This window comes from Myodes glareolus, chromosome 17, assembly GCF_982192425.1.
Source record: "Myodes glareolus chromosome 17, mMyoGla1.1, whole genome shotgun sequence".
NCBI classification, from domain to species: Eukaryota; Metazoa; Chordata; class Mammalia; order Rodentia; family Cricetidae; genus Myodes; species Myodes glareolus.
Window position 1 is genome coordinate 37818269 of NC_142042.1, and position 25147 is coordinate 37843415.

A 25147-nucleotide genomic window follows, 5' to 3' on the forward strand; every position below is an offset into this window, starting at 1 on the left:
TAGACTCGAAATAATCACACGAAAACTGTTAATTACCATACTGTTTGGCCTATTAGCTTATGCGTATTTCTAGCTGGCTCTTATATCTTAAATTAACCCTTTTCTATTAATCTGTGCATCACCATGAGCTCGTGGCCTACTGGCAAAACGCAAGCATCCTTCTCCTTTGGCAACTACATGACTTCTCTTTGACTCCTCCTACCTTCTCTTCCTCTGTCTGCTTGGAATTTCCACCTTGCCCTATTCTGCGCTGCAGTATGCCCAAAGCAGCTTCTTTAACCAGTGGTATTCACAGCATCCAGAGGGGACTCCCACATCATATTATTAGATTAATTTATTTTAAAACTCTACATTTTCTACCTGTTTTCCTGAAGCCAGTTTTCTTTTTTCTATAAACAAAAATTATATTTCAGTTAATTGTTTTGATACACTTTGATATACACATAAACAATCCTAATGTTTCAATTTGCTAAAAATAGTAAGATTATATTTGCTAACTGCAATATGCTGATGTAAAGGTGAATTTCTAGTATATATTATTTTTCTGCATAGCAATTATGAAACTATCGTTGTGCCATGATTCTGATAATGAACATGCAAGTTCACATATCTGCAGTTCTGCCTTGTCAAGTTTTTTTATTTATAATAAATAGTAATTGGTACTAGGAATATTTTAAAAATTAATATCTACAACTATACACGAGTAACTGTAGTAGCCTTGATCCCTTTTCCAGTCATCTTCCAAATCAAAGTTTATTGTTGGAGTTGATGAACAAAAAGTATAAGGTTAACTGAATGGAAACCCCTGCAGTGAGCCTCCTCCTCCTTCTGCTTCTCTGCAGAGAAGCTTCCCTGAACAAGAAACTCATTGGCATTATAAACATGTGGGACTTGGGGGCCTGAATCCTGAAGAGAAGGAAATTGTACAAATTTAGGCAGACAGAATTGGTGTAGGTGTCATAAGCAGAATTTTGATACTAGCTAGGTTGCATTTTTATTATAGGCTTTATTATGTAGATGAGATTATGACAACAGCCCAAAAGTGAAAACAAATGGGATTACTTTGACAAAGTTCTTAATATTTTACATAAAGTGATATTATGTTGACTTTAACATAAAAATATTCTGAAATTGAGCTTATATGCTAAAATCTTAGTGATATCTGTAAGAAAAGATAAAAATGTAGCTAGTACATAATGGTGAAAAGCTGGAAGATTGACTGATTTTGATAGTGACTAAACAAGGTATGCATCTCTGATGGGTTGACCCCTAAAGTATGCGCTAAACTCTGACATAATTCTGCAGTACGTAGCATACTGTTTTGGGTTAAAGATAATTGGGTTTGTCAGTTGACCATAGTAGAGAGAATTCAAAAGTAAGTCCACAGATTTATGAACAACAGGTTTATGGGAGGTACAAAGTCTTGTGAGGAGAAAAGAGATTTAAAGGAATACTATGTAGCTTTTTATCTTCCTTTTGTATTGTAAGTGATTTTTGGATTTATGTCTTCTGATATAGGTGGAAATGAACTCTGTGTTGTAAATGTAAGTCTGAAAGTTACAAAAATTTTAGAAGAAAACAGAAATTTTGTAGGTAATGACTCAAACAGTCGTTGAAAAACAAAAGAAATATGTTTGCCCTTCAGAGACAAAGGCAAGCCGTGTGTAGCCAAATATTTTTTTTTTTAAAGAGTATAGCTATAAAAGCTAATATTAAAAGCTGGGAGGTGGTAGAACATGCCTCCTGGCACTTAGGAGGCAGAGGGAGGTGGCTCTCAGTGAGTTTGAAGCCATGCTGGTCTACAAAGGGAGTTCCAGGACAGCCAGGACTGTTTTGTAGAGAAACCCTGTCTCTGAAAACCAAAAGAACAAAAATCAAAACAAAAAACCAATATCAAGATTGTGTATAAACTTATAAATATGCAAACTCCTGTTTAACAATAAGATTATAGATTATGAACAACCCAGTTTTAGAAATTGATCAAAATACTTGAACAGATACTAGGCAAAAATGATTATCACATGAAGTATTGGAAAGAGTGTGAGAGTTTTGATAGTTATACTATTGTAAAATTCTATAACTACTTTAGAAAATAATTTCACAGTTTCTCTTTCAAATATATTTAATTTACTCATAAAGTCCATATATATTATATGTTGATGATATCTATCCACCATTCCCTCCCTCCTGTTTGTTGCCTGTTATCCTGTCCTCTTCTCAGCTTAGTGATTCCTTTTGTTGTTACTAACAACTCCTTTAGTTAGTGCTGTCCATATTGGCTTGACTGTGTGGCCATCCTCTGGGGCACTGGTAATTTGCCAGCATACATGTCTCCAAAAGAGACTTTCATTAGCCATTCATCATCAGCATGAGCAGTTTGTGGCTCCTCCACATGCCATGTTGGAATTTTGCTTGGCTTAATCTTACGTCGGTAACCATATCTGCTGTGAATTAATGTGTCCAACAGCCTTGGTCATATCCAGATATCTGTATTTCACAACTTTCACCCTTTTTCATCATCTCTTATCTTTCTGTCCATGTTTCTATACATACTGAGCCTTGGATAGGGGAAGGTTAATAAGATGATTTATCCACAAGAAGACATTAATGTGCTTATTACTTTGATAAGCTGTGAGTCTGCTACCATTGCAAAAAGAAGCTTCTCTGACTAGACTTGAGATCTGTATCTGTGCATATGAACAGATATTTAGAAGGTAGTTTGACAACATGAGTGTTTAGCCAAGTAATAGTGACTTTTCCCCAGGACCTATGGTCTCCCCAGTTACAGACTTTTGAACAGGTTGTGTAACAGACATAGAATTCCTACAGTAGAGCAGGCTTCAGAGAAGCAGAAAGAGAGTGGTTATTGCTATAGCTGTTGAGTTACTATTGCATCAGTGGGCAGCCACATCTTTCTAAACAGGCTGGTATTGCAGCATGTGGGTCTGTTGCCCAATGAGACCATTGATCTTTTCTCCGCCAGCAGCCTGCATAGTTCCTTCTAGCACTTTGTAAGTAGGGAAACAATTTTGGTCAATCAACATTGGTTTCTCTATTTGGCAGGATCTGATCTTAAAGCAGTTCACTTAATATAGGATTCTGCTGTTTTCTCTCCTAGAAATTGTTTTACTTATAATAAGTCAAGTTCACATTCACTGAATCATATTCACTAATCTAGAATATACCCTAGTATATATACCATATGTGTTTCCATGATAATTCTAAATCCAGTCAGATAGAAGCTTAACCATAACACTGTAAATAAAAGACTACAGTGGCTCTGTCACTTTGGTTTAACCCATATTTGTGAAACTATATTGTGTAACTACAGAACTATATATATGATGTTCATCATGATACAGTATGTTCTCGATCATAAAATAGCAGTAAATTTCAAGTGATTGAAAGAGATCCAGTAAGGGAAGGTTAATAGTCCTCAGTTTGGCTCAAGGAGAGTGGATCTCCTGGGTGAAGACTGGGGGTAGGTAGTGATGGGAACATGAGGGATCAGGTGGAGGGTTGAATAGAGAAGGAGAGTACTGAAAGAGACGACTAGAAATTTCGGGGTCAGGGAGAAACCTGGTGCAAAATGAAACTTCCAAAAATCTCAAAGGATGACCCCAGCTAAGTCTCCTAACAGTAGTGGATACGTATCCAGAACTGACCATCTCCTGCTATCAGATTGCTGACTGATCTGTTGTCAGTCATCTCTGAAGACCACCCCAGTTGTCTTGAGAGAGTCTTCATCCAGTAACTGGTGGAGACAGATGCAGAGACCCACAGCTAAACATTAGGCTGAGCTCAGGGAATCCTGCTGAAGAGGGCCAGAGGTGTCAAGGACATCACAAGAAAATCCACAGAAATAACTAACCTGGCTCATAGAAACTCACAGAGTCTGAACCAACAACCAGGGAGCCTGCCTGGGACCAACATAGGCCCTCTACATATAGTGACAGTTGTGTAGCTTGATCTTCTTGGGGAACTCCTAATGATGGGAAGAGGGGCTCTCCCTAATGCTTTGGCTTTTGAAATATATTCTTCATACTGGGTGCCTTGCCCAGCCTAAAAACAAGGGGAGGTGTTTAGTCTTACTCCAACTTGATACTGTCATGCTTTGTTGATACTCATGGAAGGCCTACCCCTTTCTGAACAGAAACAGAGGAGAGGAGTGGATTGGGGTGGGAGGCAGAGGGAAGGCGAGAATGGGAGAAGAGGAGTAAGGGGAAACTATAGTCGGGATATAAAATAAATTAATTAAATAAAAGAGAAATAATCCTCAGTCAATGGTAGTCCCTAAAGGCTGGTCCAGAAAAGTAAAAGACTTAAAGATGAAGAAGGTGCATGCTTATTTCATTTTTTATCATTGTTTTTAGCCAGAGTGCTCTGTATTAATGTGAAGGTAATTTGTAGTGAATTATAGGAGATCTTAAGAATATTTTGAACAAACAACAATATAAGGTAGGCAGTTGTGAGGAAGATAATTACAAAAGAAGCCAAAGCAACATGATTCTTTCACAGGGTCCAGTATGAGATTGCTCTCTTTACTCATTAAGATGTTGATTTAGATTAAAATAGGAAACAGGATTTGATTTAAGAGAAGAGTAGAAATAGTTTTAAAGTTTCATTTGTTTGAATTTTAAAGTAGAAACTGTCTTTAAAGTGCTTCAGAACTGAATACTGTATGATAAATGGTATGCTTAGAGGCTTCTGGGCTCCTAGGAGTCTCAGCAGGCATTGGCTGCCAACCTTAGTAACCTCCATGTGATTCCTGGGGCCCACATGGTGCAGAGCACTGACTCAGGCTGGTTGTCCTCTGACTTCATGTGTACACTGTGGTATCATAAAGTATTTAAATTTTATTTTAAAAAGTATCTGTGAATATATTAGCATGTATAAGAATTTTTCCTGTCAATTGAAGTCTTTGAAATACACTTGAATATGTAGTAAATTACAACCAACTGATTAGATATAGAGATGCCTTACACACAGTTCCATATGAAATATTATCTAATCTATAGGCATCTGCAATCACAGAGAGTTTTTCTTTTTTGGTGAAACTTTGTAATGAATGCAGATTTGTTTATTGAAATAGATACTGCCAGTCTACTTTAATGATTCAAAAGTACGTACTTTTACTTCATTATGTTGTTGTTTCATTCTGTTTTATTATTTGTTCTTAGTAAGCTCTTACTGTGCCCAATGTAAATTAAACCTTGCCATATGCTTGTAACATAGGAAAACCATCTGTAGAGCTTTTCCTAGCTGTTTATAGATATAGAGTGGGGCTTTGCAATGCATCTCTTTGGGTTAAGGGAGTTCATTGTTATCTGTTAGTCTGTAAAACAAATTAAATGGTGATATACTTATGTACTTTAGCCATTGGACAGTTTTTGTATGAAATTGAATCTTATCTGGACAATAGTGGCGTGTGCCTTTAATCCCAGCACTCTGGAGGCGGGGCAGGGGCATCTCTGTAAGTTCAAGGCCATTCTGGTCTATAAGAAATAGTTCCAGGACAAGCTGAAAAGCTGCAGAGAAACCCTGTCTCGAAAAACAAACAAACAAACAAAAAATTGAATTTTAATATTTTTGCTGATTATTCTCTCTACATAGACTGTGCACATGGCTAAAATTCTTCCATTCTTTTAAAAGCCTAATTTTAATTTTTCAAAAATTCATATTTACTCACCTGTGTTCTAAGATTATTTTTGGCTTTTCATAAAAATAAGGAAAATTCGTGTACTTTTGTTTTACTAAAATATAAAGAGTGTTTTTGAATATCTTTCAGCCAACGGTAATGATAGTAAGAAGTTTAAAGGAGAAGATAAAATGGATGGGGCGCCCTCTCGTGTACTTCATATTCGAAAGTTACCTGGTGAAGTGACTGAGACGGAAGTCATTGCTTTAGGTTTACCTTTTGGTAAGGTTACTAACATCCTGATGCTGAAAGGAAAAAACCAGGTACAGTTCTTCAAACATTGCTGACATGCTAAACCTCACACAGAATGAGAATTGTCTGTTACCTCATTAAAAAGAAGTCTTGTTTTTCTTTTCTAAATAGCAGAAACAAGGGACACTGGTAGCATCTCTTGTTTATTGGTAGCTTTAGTAGAAATCAGTCTTGAATGTTAGATACTCGTTCAGTACATGTAAGAGTAGCAGTAAGATCCAGATATATTAAACATGAAATTTTGTTTAAAAATATTTAATGATTCTATTTAGAAGAATTTATAAAACTTAACATTCTCTAAAATATAGCTAATGTTAAAATTATGGTGACCATTTTAAATTTTTCCCTTTATATTTTTTAAATTAGACCTCTAGGGTAGTAATAGTAAAATTCTGGTACTAGAAAATGTTTAATTTTTTTTCTAGTTTTTGTTTGAAACAGATTTATGGTGTAGAGCATATCATGTAAGTCATAGATGGAACACAGACGTAGTTCTCAAAGGGTATTGCTTGAATTAGCTCTATTTGTATGTTTAAAATTAAAATATTTCCAAGATGTGTTATTTTCAAATTATTTATATGTGTGTGGGTATATATGCATGTGAGTGGAGGTACCTACAGAAGCCAAAGGTGTCACGTCCCTAGAATTGTAGCTTAAGGCACTTGTGAGGCACTATATACATGGATGTTGGGATGTAAACTTGGGTCCAAAAAGATAAGTTCTAAACAGCCACCTCTTTCAGCCTTTCAATAAGATACTAAATTCTCTTCATTAAAATACTGAAATGTAAATTGAGGGTTATAGTCTAGGCAATGTTTAATTAGCAAACTGGATTACACAGATACTTGAGTTTGGGTTAAAATTTGTGATTGTTATTTAAAAATTTAATTCATAGTTTTTTGGTTTTGTGCTTTTTTTTAAAACTCATTTTCAGGCATTTTTGGAACTGGCAACAGAGGAAGCAGCTATTACCATGGTTAATTACTATTCTGCTGTGACACCTCATCTTCGTAACCAACCAATTTACATCCAGTACTCCAATCACAAAGAACTAAAGACAGATAATACATTAAACCAAGTGAGTGTATTTAGGTACATAAATAATAGAGCTGATAGCATCTTACGAATCTCATAATAGTATATATGAATAGAAAATAAATTGCTTCTGTATGCATTTTCTTGTCTTTAGAATATTTTATTTTATATGTGTACATATTAAGTATTTATAAAAATATGTGACTTTCTGATACTCATTTTATAGTCTAAATTAATATTAGATTAGTTTTACTATTTAAACACTTTGTTAGAAATTTCTATTTCTTGTTACATTTTAAAGTTTTTAATATGGAAACTAGAACTGAGGGTTGGTTGAACATGTTTGAGGTCTGGGTTTATTTAGTTCCTAGTACCAAACAGCAAAACAAATAAACACTGACAAGCATCTGTAGTCACAGCTGGAGCTAGAAGTTAGATGCAGGAGGGGAGCCGGAGAGGTTGGAGAGACCCTTGATGAGATTGAACTTGTTACTATAAATTGTACTACTCTGTTGCTTAAGCTTAAGTTAGGACATGCAGTGTCTGCGATGTCTGTGATTGATTCTTAGTATTCTTCCATTATCAAAGTTTTTTGCTTTTATTTTTTACCCTAAAGATATATTTTCTTGAAAAAAACTAAGAGTTAAAATTGTATGAATTTGTCTTTTAAAAATATAGTACAGAAGATATTTTAAATTAATGTTAAAATAGATAAGAATATTATTAGACCCAAACATGTTGAATTGCTGTAATAGTCTAAGAACTTTCATTTTCTTTAATATAGTGCTTTTAAAGTTTACTATATGTATTTGCTTCAGTAAGATAGGGATGTATCTGGCTATTTGTTACATCAAAAACTTAGTTTCTTGTAGATTTTCTTCACTTTGTGAAAAGGGACTTGAAATTATTTTTAATAGCTTAGGAAAAATAAGCTATAAAACTTTTTCTTAAGGGATAGGGTTAACATGCCATATGCTTTTATTGTTTTAATTTGTACTAAAGATTTCATTCACTTTCAGTTGAAAAAGTTAGAAAGTATGCCAAAAGAAGTATCTGTTCTGTACCTCTTATTCAGATTATTTTGCTTTTATTCAATATCTGTTGGCAAATCATGAATGTACGTATTTAAGGAGTACAGTGTGATATTTTTATATTTGTCCTTTGTGTGGTAATCAGATTAGCTTCTCTACCACCTGAATTACATAATTTCTTAATGATGAGAATGTTTAAAATATTTTGAAATGTACAAGTAGCTGTAATTTTCATGATTTGTCATAGACCACTCAGCCCTATCCTGTTCAAAGAGCATCCATCCTTCAAGGATCCCTTTTGCCCTGGAAGCCAGTCTTCTTGCTACTTTTGTAGCAAGTTCTCGATGTGAGGTCATGTACAGCATTTTATTACACTTAGTAAACTGTCTCCTTAAAAAGAAGCTTATCCCAGTTTTATTTATTGTTTTAATTTTTAGATTTTTGAATACATTATCATTCATTCTGTGTAGTGCTATGGATAAATTAAATCCAGTGTCTTGAACGTGGTAGTTGAATACTCTCACTGGACTGTGCCTTCCATCATCAGTTTTAGAAAATTGGAAAGAAAGAAATATAAAAGAAAGGGAACAAAAATAGGGAATCCCTAGATAGATAATTTAAATAGTAGTGGTTACTTAAAGCTCCAAATAGAGGGGACTTTAGCATAATGAACTTCAAAGTGATTAGGAAATCACTTAGTCTAGTCTGTTTGATTACACACAGAAGGAATGTTCAAATTAAGTCAAATTTTTAATTTTCAAAAGCCCTTTAGTGTTTTTGTTTGTTTTTACATTGTAGTTGAGCACAGAGAATACTTTTCAGTTCTAAGTACAGTTTTGCAGAGTTTGAGTGGTATCTCCTTCAGTTTTACCTTTTAGTTTAGTTTATCTTGTTCTTATTTTCCTTTTTTGCTCTTTATTTTTATTCAAGTTAGAATGCACAGTTAGAATTTTCTGAGACTACATGTTTTTCTCCAGACTAAAGTAATGAGGAATTGGATGTCATGATAGAGCTGCTCTGCTCCACCATCCCCGTAACAGAGCCCTTTATTTTTAACTAGCAAACATGCCTTTTAGGACCTTTGATTCTTTTAAGGGATATTTTGTTGTTTTTAGTCTTGAGGTGATGAGTCAGAAGCAAGAATTGTGTTGCTTATTCATCTTCTAGACTTTTCCATTAATCTGTGTTTGTGCTCCCTATCTTGTCATCCTGCCAGTTGTTGCTCTGCTACCTTTTTTGCTGTTTTTGTTCCCAGTTCAATTCCCAGCTTGCTGTGTGTTCACTGTCCTCAGTCTGTCTGTTTCCATTCATTTTCTTTGTTCTGGAAATTTGATAAAAATCATTCTCAGCCTATTAGTATTTGGTGCATTGCATTGCACCATTGGTGCACTCATAGGCATTTTGGTATTTCATAATAGAAGAGAGGCAAGTAAATATGTGTTACCATAAAATACTCTAAAAATATCTTTCAGAATGTATCTGGAAATTTTTTCAACAGTTATACCAGAAACCACCTTAATTTATTTTTATTTTTAATTTTTTAATTTTTCGATTTCTTTTATATTTGAGCTTTAGCCTCTCCCCATCCTCCCAGTCTTTTTCCACCATTTCCCTTCACCTCTCCCCCATTCCCCAGTCCCCTCCTCTTCAGTCTACATCCAGGAGGGCTAGTTTCCCATGAGTATCAATAAAAACATGGCTTATGAAGTTGCAGTAATACTAAGCACCTCCCCGTGTATTAAGACTGGACTAGGTGACCCAATATGAGAAATAGGATCCCAAAAGCCAATAAAAGAGTTGGGGGCAGCCCCTGTTCTAGCTGTCAGGAGTCTCACAAGAAGACCAACTACACAACTGTAACACATGTGCAGAGTGTAGGTCAGTCCCAGACTTCCGAGTTGTCCGTTCAGTTCTGTGAGCTCAGGTTAGTTGATTATGTGACCCTTCATGTGGTCCTTTGTCTCCTCTGATTCCTACAGTCCTTTCTTCTCCTCCACAGGATTCTGAACTCTGCTGCCTATTGTTTGGCTGTGGTTCTGTGCATCTGCCTCCATCAATTGCTAGATGGAGCCTTTTTGATGACAGTTGGGCCAGGCTCCAATCTGGTCACAGGAGATGGCCAACTCAGGCTACTTATCTGCTATTGCAAGGAGTCTAAGCTGGAGTCATCCACTTAGTCTCCTGGGAGATTCCCGTGCCAGGCTTCTACCTGACCCGGAAATGTCCCCTAGCAGTCGTCCCCCCACCCCCCAGCACTCTCCCTCTCCACTCATTCCCCTCCATCCTGATCACTCATGTTCTCATCCCCTCTCGCCCTCAGTCCACTCATGAAATCTCTTCTTTTTCCCTTCCCAGCGAGATCTGGGTTGCCCTCCTTCCCCCCCTCACCACCACCCCTTTCTTGTTCCTAATCTCTCTGGCTTTGTGAATTGTAGCATAGTTAGCCTTTATTTTACAGCTGATATCCACTCACTGATATGAGTGATTACATACCATGTTTGTCTCTATCGGTCTGGGTTACCTCTCTCAGGATAATTTTTTCTAGTTCTGTCCATTTGCTGTTTTTCTGGTATCCTTGAGTAATACTCCATCATCTAAATATACCACATTTTCTTTAACCATTTCTAGATTGAGGAAGATCTAGATTGTTTTCAGGTTCTGGCTATTAGAAATAAAGCTGCTGTGAACATACTTGAGCAGTTGTCATTGTAGTATGAATGAGCATCTTTTGGGTATATGCCCAAGAGTGATAGAGCCAGGTCTTGAGGTAAGTTGATTCCCAGTTTTCTGAGAATCAGACTTCCTGACTCCCAAAGTGACTGTACCAGTTTGCCCTTCAACCAGCAGTGGAGAGATGTTCCCTTACTCCACATCCTCTCTAGCATGAGCTGTATCTTGTGTTTTTGATCTTAGCCATTCTGACAGGCGGTTTCTCAGATTCATGTTGATTTGCATTTCTTTGGCTAAGGATGTTGTGCATCTCCTCAAGTGTTTCTTGACCATTTGAGATTCTTCGGTTGAGAATTCTGTTTAGATTAATATCCCATTTTATAGTCAGATTATTTGGTTTATTGATACCTAGTTTCTTGAGTTTATTATGTATTTTGGAAATCAGTCCTCTATCGGATGTGGGGTTGGTGAAGATTTTTTTCCCATTCTGTAGCCTGCCATTTTGTCCTATTGACAGTATCCTTTGCCTTACAGAAACTCCATTTTCATGAAGTCCCATTTATTAATTGTCAATCTTAGTGCCTTTGCTCTTGGTGTTCTGTTCAGAAAGCTGCCTCCTGTGCCAGTGTGTTGGGGATTATTTCCTACTTTTCTACTTTTCTATTGGTTTCAGTGTAACTTGATTTATGTTGAGGTCTTTGATCCACTTGGACTTGAATTTTGTATGGGATGATGAATATGGTTCGATTTGAATGCTTCAGAATGCTGATATCCAGTTAGATCAGCACCATCTGTTGAAGATGTTTTCTTTTTTTCCATTGTACAGTTTTGGCTTTCTTGTTGAAAATCAGGTGTCCATTAGGTGTGTGGATTTATGTCAGGGTCTTTGATTCGATTCCATTGATTTGCCTGTCTCTTTTTATGCCAATACCATGTGGTTTTTATTACTATAAGAACTATAATAACTGTGGGTGGCAATACCTCCTGAAGTTCTTTTATTGCACAGGATTATTTTCACTATCCTGGATTTTTATTTTTTTCTACGAAGTTGAGTGTTGTTCTTCCAAGGTCTGTAAGAATTGTGGTGAGATATTGATGGGGATTGGATTGAATTTGTTATTGATTACTGCATGTAGGCATCTGAATTTGGGATGAATTTAAAACTAGGTGTTAATTCCTGTATTTGTGTTTGTTAGATGGGTGATTTGTTCCTTGACATCTCTTTTCTCTCTGGTCTTCTGGCATAAATGACCAAGGGTTTGGTAGCTAGCGTGTCTTCAGGTTCAGTAGGATGTCCTCTGTTTTTTGGGGTCCTATATGTCCTTTCTGGCCTGGCCTCTTGTCAGGCCAAAGCCCTCTTTCAGAATTGTAGATCAGGATAATGGAGGCCAGGGGAGGGTGGTTCAGACTGAGGTTCCTAGATCTGGCCTAACCTCTGGGAGACCACATTAATTTCTGCTCAGAAAATTTTAGTGTTAGTATGAAAAATACTTGTTTTTAATCCAGTGTCCAGTTGCTAAGATTATATTAGAAATAATGTTAAAGGTAATTTTAGTGAAAGATCACTTATAGTCCCTTCCTGCAGTATACCTGTTTCATAGAGTGAATAATTTGAAGTTAAGTTTTGTAAATTCAGTGAGTTTCTTTTTGAATGGTTTCTGGGTGTAAATATCTGTCCGGGTACGTTTTTTATTTGTTTTTGTTTTAAATAAATGGCATTGCCTATCTGTGTTAGCGTTGGTACCAAAGTACTTAGGTAACTGTTTTGAAACAAATACAGTAGAATATTTGAACTATAAAGACACAGTAGTATAATATGCAACAAAATGTAAGTGTAAATAATGGCTGAGCTACTAAGCTTTTTGTCTTGTCAAATTCCAGCGTGCTCAAGCAGTTCTTCAAGCTGTGACAGCTGTCCAGACAGCGAACACACCTCTCAGTGGCACCACAGTCAGTGAGAGTGCAGTGACTCCAGCCCAGAGTCCAGTACTTAGAATAATTATTGACAATATGTACTACCCTGTAACACTTGATGTCCTTCACCAAGTAAGTGTAATATAATTTGCATACTTGTTTATAACTTGAAGAAATAATATAGTAGGTAATAATGCCTTTATTTAAATGTTTTCACAGATATTTTCTAAGTTTGGTGCTGTATTGAAGATAATCACATTTACAAAAAATAACCAGTTTCAGGCTTTGCTCCAGTATGGTGATCCAGTAAATGCTCAACAAGCAAAACTAGTAAGTTTGAACCTCTTGGGATAGTGATGTGTTTTTCATTGACTTCTGGTATTAATTTAATGTAGAGTTTATTTTTAGAAATCATTTGTAACATAGGCTTGTGTTATATATTTGTTCATTTGGTACAAAACTTTCTGATCGTGATAAGATGGTGGGATTGCGTTGTATATGCAAACAGTTTTATGTAGCTTTTGATAGGTGTTTGAGAGTAACTTCAAGGTAATTTGGTTCAGATACTTCAATATAGATGTAGTGCAGATATTCTGATCAGCTCTAGTTACATTGTTTCTTAAGCCGTTTTTAAAGAATTCTTAAGAGTTTATTTTTGGATTTTTAGTCTGTGTTATAGTATATCATTTTTTGTTTTTAGATATGGAAGGTGAGACTATAGAGAAATAAAATTACCTCTTGTCGTGATGCCATTGGAAACTCAGATTCTTTCTGTGTAATTTATTCAATGATGTTTTTACTGTTTTACTTCTTTTGTCATGCCATCTCATTTAATTATTAAACCCTTAAAATTCATATTAATGTGAATGTTTTGAAACTATTAAGTCAGCTCTTTATCTTAGTCTCAGCCTAATTTTTTTTTACTTTTTATTCTTTTATTTTTGTACTAATCATGTTCCTTACTACCTCATTGATTCCTTCAGATCAAAATTATCGGTGTGAAAGTTGGACCAATTTTTTATTGTTTTCATTTGCTTTCACTTACAGTGTCATATTTGGCTAGTAAAAAATGCTTCAGATGGCAAAAGGCTATAGTAATAATGGCATAATTGTAATATAGCACTTTTCACTTTCTTAATATAAAACAGTATTAAGATTTAAAGAGCTTTATTATTTCTGAACTTTTCAAGGATTTCAGTCTAAACTGCTTGTTCTCAAGTTATATAATCTTATTTTACTATGCTTTTCTTTTCAGATACCGGTTAACTATTAAAATTCTTTCTTGCCCAAAATAATTATTCTTCACATGCCTTGCCTCCCAACTATGGACAGTTTTTATATTTATCGAGTTGCCAAAATTAATGTGGTATGAAATTATACTATTGGAAATGACTAGACCCTGTGAGTTTATAGCATTTTCCACAATGTCAGACATATTTGTAACTCGTATACATTTTCTTGATGTGTATTATATATTTGTTTGTTTGTGTCCGTGTATCTCTTATCTGCCTAATCCAGAGGAAAATATTGACAGAATCAGTAAACCAGAGTGATTTGAATTTATGCTACATTTATTACAGAGAAAACAGCTATTCTGTGTATCTTGTCTGAAACAATCTATAGTTAATGTTGGGAAAGAACCAGAATTGTTATATATATTCTTTTGTACAGATAAGCATCCAACCATACACATTTGTGATTATTTATATATACTCACTAACATTCTTTATGATAGAAGCCTAAAAATGTGATAATTTTAAGAGTAGTACACTTGGGAGACAGGGTTTCTCTGTGTAGCCCTAGCTATCATGGAACTCACTCTGTAGAGCAGACTCACCTCGAACTCACAGAGATCCACTTGCCTGTGCCTCCCAAGTGCTGGGATTAAAGATGTGCACCACCGCCACACATCTCAGTAATACACTTTCTTAAGTACACATTATGGCGGCTCAGCCTATTAGAGAAGCAAAGGGGTGTTTACTTTCCACATTTAACTTGCCCTGTTTTTTTTTGCCATATAAATGACATGGGAATCCCTTTGATGATTATTACATACAATAATATTATCTAGTACTTAAAATGCTTTCCGTTTTGTTAGTGTGGTCAGAAAGTAGTTATTCTTGGAGCAATCTTTGTACAATCTTTTAGTTGGTAGCACTATTTTACACAGTGTCAGATTACACTTTGTTGTGTCTCTCCTTTTAATTTGTCTGATTTTTAGAACATCAGATGGAAACTCTAGTAGTTTCTAGCAAAATCTGATACTTAACCTGACTTTCTGATAAAAGGCATATCTCATTACCTGTTTAAAATCAGTAAAAAACAGACTCAGACTTCATTCTTTGCTGCCTTGGACTGTGTTAGTAATAATTGTCTCATCTACTTTGATTTTTGTCTTCCAATTTCAACTGCTTATCTCCAGGATCTCAAATATGCCCAGTTCTAGTGAATTTGCTTCAGATCTTGCTGATTCTACTGCCCTACATGTTTCTCATTCCCCATCCTTTCTTCATTTTCATTTATAATCAGACTTCTTAAAAAAGCTGTTTGCTGCTCATCTTTTATATTCTCATTTCTCTGTCTACTGTAATTTGGTTTTATTCATGTTTACTAAAACTCCCCTTCAACTGTTAGCCGTGATCATTACAGTAGTTCAGTTTAATTAGTAGTTTCCAGTCCTTATCTTGCTTAATCTATAGATAATATTTGACACTGAGAATCCCACATCTATCTGTCTGTCTGTCTGTCTGTCTGTCTGTCTGTCTGTCTGTCTATCTATCTATCTATCTATCTATCTATCTATCTATCTTATCTATATATCTATCTATCTAATCTTTCAAGACAGGGTTTCGCTGTAGTTTTAGAGTCTGTTCTGAAACTAGCTCATGTAAACCAGGCTGGCCTCAGTCTGCCTGCCTCTGCTTTCCAAGTGCTGGGATTAAAGGCATGTGCCACCACTGCCCGGCTTGAGAATCCCACTTTTTTATTTCTTGTTTTGTTTTGTTTTTTGTTTTTGCCTTGTTTTTTTTTTTTCCCTTCTTGTCTCTCACAATTTTTACCTAGATTTCTCCTTCCTCTGCAGTGGTTCTTTCCCCCTCTCCACACCCTGCTTCTATTGGGTAGACTTCTATTCACACAGCGTAGTTAGAATAGTGCTTACGCTAACTTGTGTAGCTCAGAACTTTACTAAAAGACCCAGACTAGGATTCTAGCCAATCATTGTACACTTTCAAATATAGAATGTTCACTGCAACTTCTGGTTTCTTGTTTTCCCTTTCTCAGCACAAGATGCCAACATTGTTCTCATTAACAAGCCAGAAAACATGGAGTTATTATTCTTTCTTGCCATCCTATTTCCAGATACTCATTATGATTCCTGAATTCCTGTTTGGTGTGTTCCTCAACTCTGTTTTCATCCTAGTTTAAACAGGTGTTGCTCAAAATGCTTTCTTCTGTTTTTTTTTTTTTAAACTTATGCCAGTGTGCAAAATCACATATTTGTAGCTGTAGTTTACTTAGTGCTTATGCTGGTAGAATTTTTTGTGTGTTTAAAATCAAGTAAAGCTGTGTATTTTCTGTCTTGTTTTAATAATGCATATAACCTTCATTATAGCATTCATACCTATATAGAAAATATTTTAATCAAACTCATTTATTATTACCTTTTCTTGTTCCCCTGCCATTTCTGTTGATCTCTTTCCTCTTCCATACTAGTTCCTTTTCTATTTCATGTCAGCTGCTTATGTGCATGTCTGTGTGTATACTTATGCACCATGTATGAGTGTCATAAGGATTACTTACAGGAGTGTGTGTCAAGGATTATTTACAGAAACAGGGGTCTTAGTTTTGTTTCTGTTGTGAACAGACACTGTGACCAGGGCAACTTAAAGAAGACTTTATTGAAGACTTAGAGTTCCAGAGGATTAGAATAGAGTCTGTGACTATCATCATGGCAGGGAGCATGTAACAAAGAATGGTCCTGAGGGAGTAGCTGAAGTTTGCATTTGATTCATAAACACAAAGCAGAGACATTTAACTGGGAATGGCATGTGCTTTGAAAGAAACCCCACTCCCAGTGACATGCCTCTGACAAGATCACACCCCTAAAACTTTACACTTTCCAACAACTAGAAACCAAGTATTCAAACATGAGCCTGTGAGGCCATTCTCACTCAAATCACCACCGGGAACAGCTTAACCTTGCCTACACTACTGAAGAAAATGCCTGTTCTTAGTAATCATAAATGCCTGCAGATTCTCACTGCCTTCTCTTTTCTCTCTGATAGAATACTGGCAGGTGCAGTCTTAAACACATCTTGTGCAAACAATTGCAGTTGCTGAGGGCTCAATAATGCAAGTCCATGTCATGCCCAGAAGACAGTTTTTATAAAACTCCACCCCTTCAGCTATCTCTTATATCCTGTGTCTTGGAGGGAATGATATAGTTTTGTTATTTAGTGCTGAGCACTTAATGTGTGCAGTAACTGCTGCTTACTGCCGAAATAAGCTTCTCTAAGCCACAGGTAACAATAATACTTATGTGGTCATTAAAAATATACTTAAAAGGCAGTTACAGAATATCAAAATTTTTGTCACAAACTCATTTTATGCACTATGACCTGAGCTTCTGATCCTTCACCAAAAGTATGAGTAGCATTGGTCTAAGTCATCAAGACATCATCCTTTTGCAAATCTCTGCTTTAGCATCTGTGGTATTCTTTTGAAATCCACCAGTTCAAGATCTTTTTGTTCCCAGTATTTTTCCACAGACTACATACATGATGACATCAATTTAGTCTGATTACTTACATTCCTAATGTTCTTCAGTGACTACATTTTTGTCCTTAGAATAAAGTCTGTAGTCATTAGCATGACTTAGGGAATTGTTTCTCAAGTCTCATTTCCTTCTTTTTCATCCATGTTAAATGTCTTTAAATGCTGTGTAGTTGTACATTCTCTGATCTTGGAGACTTAGTTGCCATTTCATTTGCTAATACGGCTTTTCTCTTCATCTCTTACACAATTCAGCTGGGTTTTGTTTGTTTGTTTTAACCAAATTCCAGCGTAGAAATTTCGTTATGTAGAACTCTTTCCATATTGTACTTTCAATTATGTTCTCTTTCAATTATTTCTTACAGGGAGAACTGTTTTTTTTTTTCTGTTAGAATGAGTAAATAACTATGTCTACTTTGTTCTTTGCTTCATTTATTGAGCTCTGACATTTAAGGTGATAAACTGAAGCCATAACAATTCTTAAGCATTATCACAAAGTATATGGTCTTCATAATTTTGTAAGAAAACTCATGAAGTATAATGAGAAACAAAGGTATTCTTTCCATTGCCTTCCTAGTAACATTTTTAAAACTGGAATGAATAAAACTAATTGCATTTACATACCCCAGTTCTAAATAGCAAGATATGTGGTAGAATTTAGGTTATTTTTTGCAGCAAAGTTATAACACAATGTGTGAGTACCAACAATTTTTTTGTTTTTATTAGAAACAGTTTCTCATGAATATGTCTTCCTTATAAATACTAGAGTTGGTGCTGCATCTTCTAGAGTCTTTTGCACACTTGTGGGTTACTCGTCAGCTTTTATTAAGACAGCAACAGTAAAGCCAAGATGGTTGTACACTATGATCATGTCCCTCAGTCCTTCTTACAAAGAACTCAGTTTTATGCAGATGTTTTTAAGAGACATAATGAGATCATGCTTTGTGGATGGTTTACTTAAATTTGCTTAATAATACTACCTTTAATTTTTAACTTTCCACCTTCATAAGAATTTATAATGGTTTAGTTTTAAAGAATTGTGCATGATCTAGTGTAGAGTTTTGTTGCAGTTAGTTGATTTGAACTACTTTATTACTGTTAAAAGCCCTATTTTATATTTTTGATGTAACTTTTTTTCTCACTTGCTAACTACTGGACAGGATAGTAATATATTCAGAGAACTTGGAGTTAACTTAGAGCTCCCTAAAGCGTCAGCTAAGTCTTACGCCCAACAGTCTCTCACTATAACAATTATATACATTTAGTGCACATGGGCGTATCTGCAAATTTCACTGTACACTTATTATTGTATACTCTGTTTTAACATTTTAACTTTATTTTGATGCTTGTGTTTGGTCTATAAATTTTAATTTTCTATGGCAAATTTTTTTCAGTTATTTTTGCTTAGTGTCTAAACTTTTATTGAAAGAAGGAGCATTTGAGAAGTTTCCTTGCTACGCATTATCTTGAGCTTTAATTGCCAGTAATCTTTGCTCAAGCCAGATCATTGCATTCCTAATGGTTCCTGCACAGGATGGGTTTGTGTATCACTTCCTCTTTAGCGTTACAAGCACAGCTTGAAATGAAGCTTGGATAAAATTTTTTAGGCATTAATTTTCCTTCTCCCTTTCTTCAGAAACCTTTTGAAAATGTCTGGATTTCTGCTTTGCTCTCCTTTGTTCCACCTGATTATAATTTCAATTTCGTCTGGGTGTTTCTCCAGCTCGTACCAGTCTGTGTGTAACTGTGTATCTTTCATCTGCATGCAGATCTTTTCTAAAAGTTAAAATTGAAAATATCAAAGGGTATTGTAACAATTGCTACATTGACTGTGGATAATTTGGAATTCTACCTTAATATTGCTTTAATTTAAAGTAATGCTTTCAGAAATTTGTTGTAGATTGGGTAATTTATGTCAGTACTGTTAGCATTAACCTAGGGATTGTGATCCAAGCCATCTCTTCTCAGATGTTATTTTATGATAGTAATCAAATAATTAGTATGCTCCCTGATGATATTTAAATGTTTACCTAGGAGTAAAATTTGTCTACTCATCAACTGGTAGACATTTGCAACACTGATACTAACAGTTCCATTCAGACTGCATAGAAATCGCAGATTCTGTCTCCTGGCTCACATTCTCCCTACAGTAATGCCTTTACTTACTGTAAAGAGACACCTATTTTTGGTGCGTTATTTGCCTCCATAGGAGGATGTTGGATTACTTTACCTTAAATTGTTGATGAAGTTAATGCATTTGGTGACTACTTTTACGTGATATAGATTATTTTATGTGATGATTTGCTTGATCCAAATGTCATTTATCATAATGTGTATGAAATGCCTTTAGTTTTCACCATCCCTGTCATCTTCTGATGATGATTTTTTTTTCTGCTCTATAGTAAATACTCCTAACATTTTTGTAGATCAAGGGGAAAGGATTATTGTTCAGAGAGTATGAATATTTTAATGTTGTGAATGAATTCCAAACTGTATTACTTTAAACACCTAACCAACTATAGAAGTTTACTTTTTTGATAGACATTTTCTCTCTTCTAATTAAAATTAACTCATTATTCCCATTTATAGTTTGTTTCTATATTATATCTTGTTAGACTAGAAATGATTGATATACAGTATCAGCAAGTCATAATAATAGTAACATAGTTAATAATTCATGATAAACTTTCACATGTGGCATCCTTAATTTATTCTTAACAATAGCCCTGTAAGGAAACTTAGTGGCCCCTTACATTTTTATTTTCTATATTACTATACTGATACTCAGTGTTAAATAGTGGTTTAAGTCTAGGCCTTTTAACTCTAGACTTGACGCCCTTTTATTCCAGAATTTCTTGGAATGACATTGATCTTTCTAATTTCATCAGGATATTCTGATTCAGGTCAAACAGTTCATCTTAAGTGCTTGTTTTTATTTCATTTCATGAAAGTTTTACAAATCTTGGGGCTGCATTTCTTTGGTATGAGGCAACTTCATACAGTGTGGCATCCGGTAGTAGTTGTATCAACTCATTAGTGTTATCCTTAATAAGATGTGTGTAAACTTATTGTTAAAATGAATAAATGTTATTAGGGATGACTGTATGTGTAACTATTACGTGTTTTTTTTTTTTTTAAGCTCTTAGAAAGTGATGATGAAATGTTGTATTTTAGAGTTAGATAGCATTTCCTATCTAATGAAGGCAGTGAATGGTAAAAACTAACACACTTAGAATGAAAGTAGCCTGGCTTGATGTATGAAATTGTAATCTCTTTCCTGTTTATGCTGATTTTCAAATTTAAAATGGCTGATTCATTTTATTCACTTCCACAGGCCCTAGATGGTCAAAATATTTATAATGCTTGCTGTACCCTAAGGATTGATTTTTCCAAACTTGTGAATTTGAATGTAAAATACAACAATGATAAAAGTAGGGATTATACACGACCCGATCTTCCATCTGGAGATGGCCAGCCTGCATTAGACCCAGCTATTGCTGCAGCATTTGCCAAGGAGACATCCCTTTTAGGTATGATTTTTACTGTCTATACCACCTTTCTTCCATTGTTCGGTGGAAAAGTACCTGTTAAACTCCTGTAAGTATAATTAATTTTACATATTAAACCTTAAAAAATTTTGTTCATATTTTATAAGTTTTTGTTTTGTCTGTTCAGAAGAGTATATGAATTCCATTATAAGAAAAGCTTTAACTTGCTAAGTATAATTAAAAGTATTCATTTATCCCCTTTTTGTCACTTCATTTTGTCCTTATAACTCTCCTAAAACAAAAGGAGAAAAATTGGAATGAAAAAGAATGTTACTTATCAAAATATGTATGCTTCAGATTTGATATTTAAGCCTAAGGCCTTTATGCCTACTTCTTAGGGTTAATCTGATTGCTTTAGCAGTGTGCAGAAACAGCAAAAGTATTAACACAGTTAAAAATGGGAGTGTGGGTCAGTCGGGTATTTAAAAGCATAATGTACCATAAATCTTGAAAATTTGTAATTGAGGATTTTTCCATAAAATGTGTATTGCTCTTCCTTTGGACTTTGTTATTTATATCTTACCTTGCCCTGCAGTGCATTTGTGTTAATTATGTAAAATGCAGTGTAAAATAAGCACCTATTGTTGATTGACTGAGATTGGAGAAAAATTAGTTAGAATAAGCAAACTTATTTATAGTGTCAGAATTTAATAGTTTTCATGAATTTAATTTTTTTGGGGGGATTTTCATTTTGGTATTTGTAGTATTTTCATTTTTATTTATGTGTCTTTTCTCTGTATGTATGTTTGTATACCATGTGTGTGCACTGCCTGTAAAGGGCATCAAATCCTCCGGAACTGGAGTTTGCAGACAGTTGTTAGCTGCCATGTGAATTCCAGATTCCAAACCCTGGTCCTCTGCAAGAGCAACAGGCACTCTTAACCACTGGACAGTCTCCATCCCCAACTAATACTACTTTTAATTCAAGATTATTATCTAAACAAAATTCAAGATTTATGGTTGAGAGAGCATAAATAGCTCTTAAAATTTTAGTTTTTGTTTATGCCCATCATTTTAAAAATCAGACAAACGTTGACAATACAATAAATCTGTAGCTATTACATCTACTTGCAAATAGGTAAAATGGTTGGTATATGTATGTGATATGAGTTTAATGTTTGCTGTTATTTGAAGTCTGTTCTAACGAACACAAAAACTGACCCCCTTATAGTAATATTTGGTATCTCTAGTCCAACCACTACATCTTATTATGACTGAAATAGTACATGTTTTAGGTTACTAGGAGTGTTCTTGACAGAATCTTATTTGCTATGTGGGTCTTGTTGAAGCCTTATGAATTCATAGTTTAATGACCAAGTCAAGATTGAGGCCATAACAAATGATAGCTTTTGCTTTTAATTCTTGTCAGAACTTGTACAAAGAAGAATAAAGATTTGTAATTGAGTGACTTGTGGGTCTTAGGCATTCTCTAAAGTACTTGATAGGTATATTAGTGAAACTGAAATAGCCAAATAAAGTAGGTAGTGGTGTAAAGATTTTACAATCACTGGGAAAGGTAAAAAATCATGTACCATTTCTTAAAAAAAAAATTGAGGGTAAAATACAAAAAAAATCCATTAAAACATTGTTTATATATAACATTATAGGATTCTAAGTAGCTATGTATGTGCTTAGGTCCTGAGTAGAGGCATATTTTCTGTGCAATGTGTAACTTGTATATATTTTTGTGGTGATCTCAAGGCTTTGGTGAAAAACATTTTTTACACACACAAATCTTTCATGAATCTAGATATGACTCAGTTGGTAAAGTGCTTTTTCTGTTGGCATGAGATCCTACGTTTGAATCCCAAAAAGCCTTATAAGAAGCACAATGATGGCCATTTTTAACTAGGTGTAGAGTAGGGGCAGGAGGAAATGGAGAATCCTAATGCTTATTGGCCAGCCTTATTAGTGAGCTCCAGGTTAAATGTGGGGACTTACACTTGCTTTACTAAATTCTGTCATCTTTTACTTGTTTTAATTGTTCTACATCTGTAAGTGGGCTTTTTACTTTAACCATGCTCAAACAGTTTTAAAAGTAGGTGAGTTTAACTTTCAAAACTCCACTAATTCTGTAAGTTGTGGTATTCATAAGAGATAACATTTGTATGTTTTTGTTCTATCTCTCTTCTATTAGTACATTTTGGTATGAAATTAAAACCATTTTTAGCTTTTGAATTTTACTGTAGTTGTCATTTAACCAAGAACTTTTAAATAAAAATGATAATTTTGGTAGTTTATAGTAATGGATATATATCGTCATTGTTACTATGTTTTACTTCTGCAGTACATTAAATCTTTGAAAATGGACATTAAAGTATATTTTTTTATTAAAAGTGTTACCTTAAATTATTTCCTAAGACTATATTCCTAGAACTATTGACAATAATGTTAAAGATATTGATAGTTTGGAATTTTTCTTCCTGGAAGATATGTATTAATTTGAAATAACATAAAGGGTGAAGAAGGCAGTATTTTTTTCCTGTCAGTACAGCTATATTGGTTGAGACAATGCTATTGTATAGTTCAGAGTTGCTGGAAATGTGCTATTTTCCGTGGTTGGCCCTGCAGTTTTGAGTTTTCTCATTTAGCTTTGCCAGTGTTGAGATTATTGGTTTGATCCACTATTTCTGGCCTCATTTCTTGACTTCAAAGCATTTTCATGTACTACAGGAATGTCGATTGTGGTGAATTAGTTTGCAAGTTTTAAATACTTGGTGTTTATAGTTTTCAGGCATCTGGAGTTTTTCAGATGATGTGTTAGGTAGTTCTTCAAAATATTTACTTGAGACTTTTATTTCTTTAAGGGTAGGAGCTGAGTCTACAACTGTTACATTTCAGAAGGACCAGTGAATAAATAGTCTCACTGGTTTTTTGTTTTTTGTTTTTGTTTTAATAAATTTGGTGCCTTTTTCACTTTAGGGACAGGTCTTGATCTTGCTTAACTCCTGTTAGTCTTCGAGGTGCTGAGATTATAGTTGTATGTCTACGTCCAACTCAGTGTTGTATCCTTTCCACTTTGTGGGGACATCCAGTGTTTCTTTAGGGATGCCAGTGCCTTTTGAAATGATCAATCTTCACCTCTTAAGGTATTTAATCAGGTGACTTCAGAATATAACCAAAGTAATAGTGACAAGATTCCTTTCTTAGTCTTTCTGAGAACTTCCAAAACAATTGCTACAGTACTCCGAAATATTCTGTCGAATATTTTGGGGTGTTTACTTTTTACTTTCATTTTTATGTTTAGTTGCCTCAATGAATGTCATTACTTTTTAAAATCAGTATTACAAGTTTCATTTTAAGCAGTAACTACTTCTAAACTTATTGCTTGTACCTGGTTTCCCTACTTCTTTTTCTAGGAATCAGACTGTTTTGGAAAATGAGTTTATTCAGAGAAGGGAGACACGTGCTTTGTAGTTGGAAATGTAACATCTGAATGCATACTTATTAGCTTGCCACTCCATTTATTTACTCATATACTTTTTTCTGAGGTGGAGGTGGTCAAAAAATACTGATTATAAATTAAGACATAATCATTCTTGTCAAGGTAAATGTTAGTGTATTAAGAGGTGAATAGCTTTTAGAAAATTGCTAATTTTTCATGATCATGAAAAATTTTATGTTGCCACTTAAAAATATTAGAGCAACTAATTCATTAAAAGAATAGAACTTTTTGATATATTTCAAGATGAATAAAATAACACCCATTCTTAGAATAACAGCAGAGGCGGAACAGTTGATGATTATGAGATTAAACATTTTTATCTAGGTTAATTTGTATTCCTTGTGTGCTGACACTTTCTAAACTTGTTAGCTCTTGAAATTCCCACTGAAAATCAGTGGGAGTGGGTTCAAGGCATTCATAGAGTTTTTAATATCCCAAAATATTTTAATAAAGCAAGAGTTGAAAATTAACTGCTATTGGAATTTTTATACACTAAATTTTGGGATTTTAGTATTTATGAATGATGTCCTCATAAAAAGGCATGCTTCATAACCATTGCACTGTATTTTAATATTTTTATTTATGTCATAATTTACCTTGGCACAGTTCTGATGATAAAATATTACTTTATTGTTAAACTTGATTTACTGTGTTTCTTCTTTTGTATGCATAACTCTAAAATTCCCAAGTAAGCTTTTTTCAAAACTCTAAAGCTTTTTTCTGTTGCTTTTTAAGGGGTCATTCACATGGTGATGCTTTACAGTTTGCATTTGTATTTCAA

General features: G+C 34.6%; 1 protein-coding gene across 4 annotated transcripts in view; it reads left to right on the forward strand.

Moving 5' to 3' along the window:
* The window catches only part of Ptbp2 (polypyrimidine tract binding protein 2), a 61468-nt gene that overhangs the window by 20518 nt on the left and 15803 nt on the right, over positions 1–25147 (forward strand). For all 4 annotated transcript variants that reach the window (XM_085677777.2, XM_085677778.2, XM_085677779.2 and 1 more), the window contains exons 4-8: positions 5789–5961; positions 6885–7028; positions 12568–12732; positions 12820–12930; positions 20708–20903. In XM_085677777.2, coding sequence (XP_085533903.1) covers positions 5789–5961; positions 6885–7028; positions 12568–12732; positions 12820–12930; positions 20708–20903 — 789 coding nt within the window. The remainder of the gene's footprint in view (positions 1–5788; positions 5962–6884; positions 7029–12567; positions 12733–12819; positions 12931–20707; positions 20904–25147) is intronic.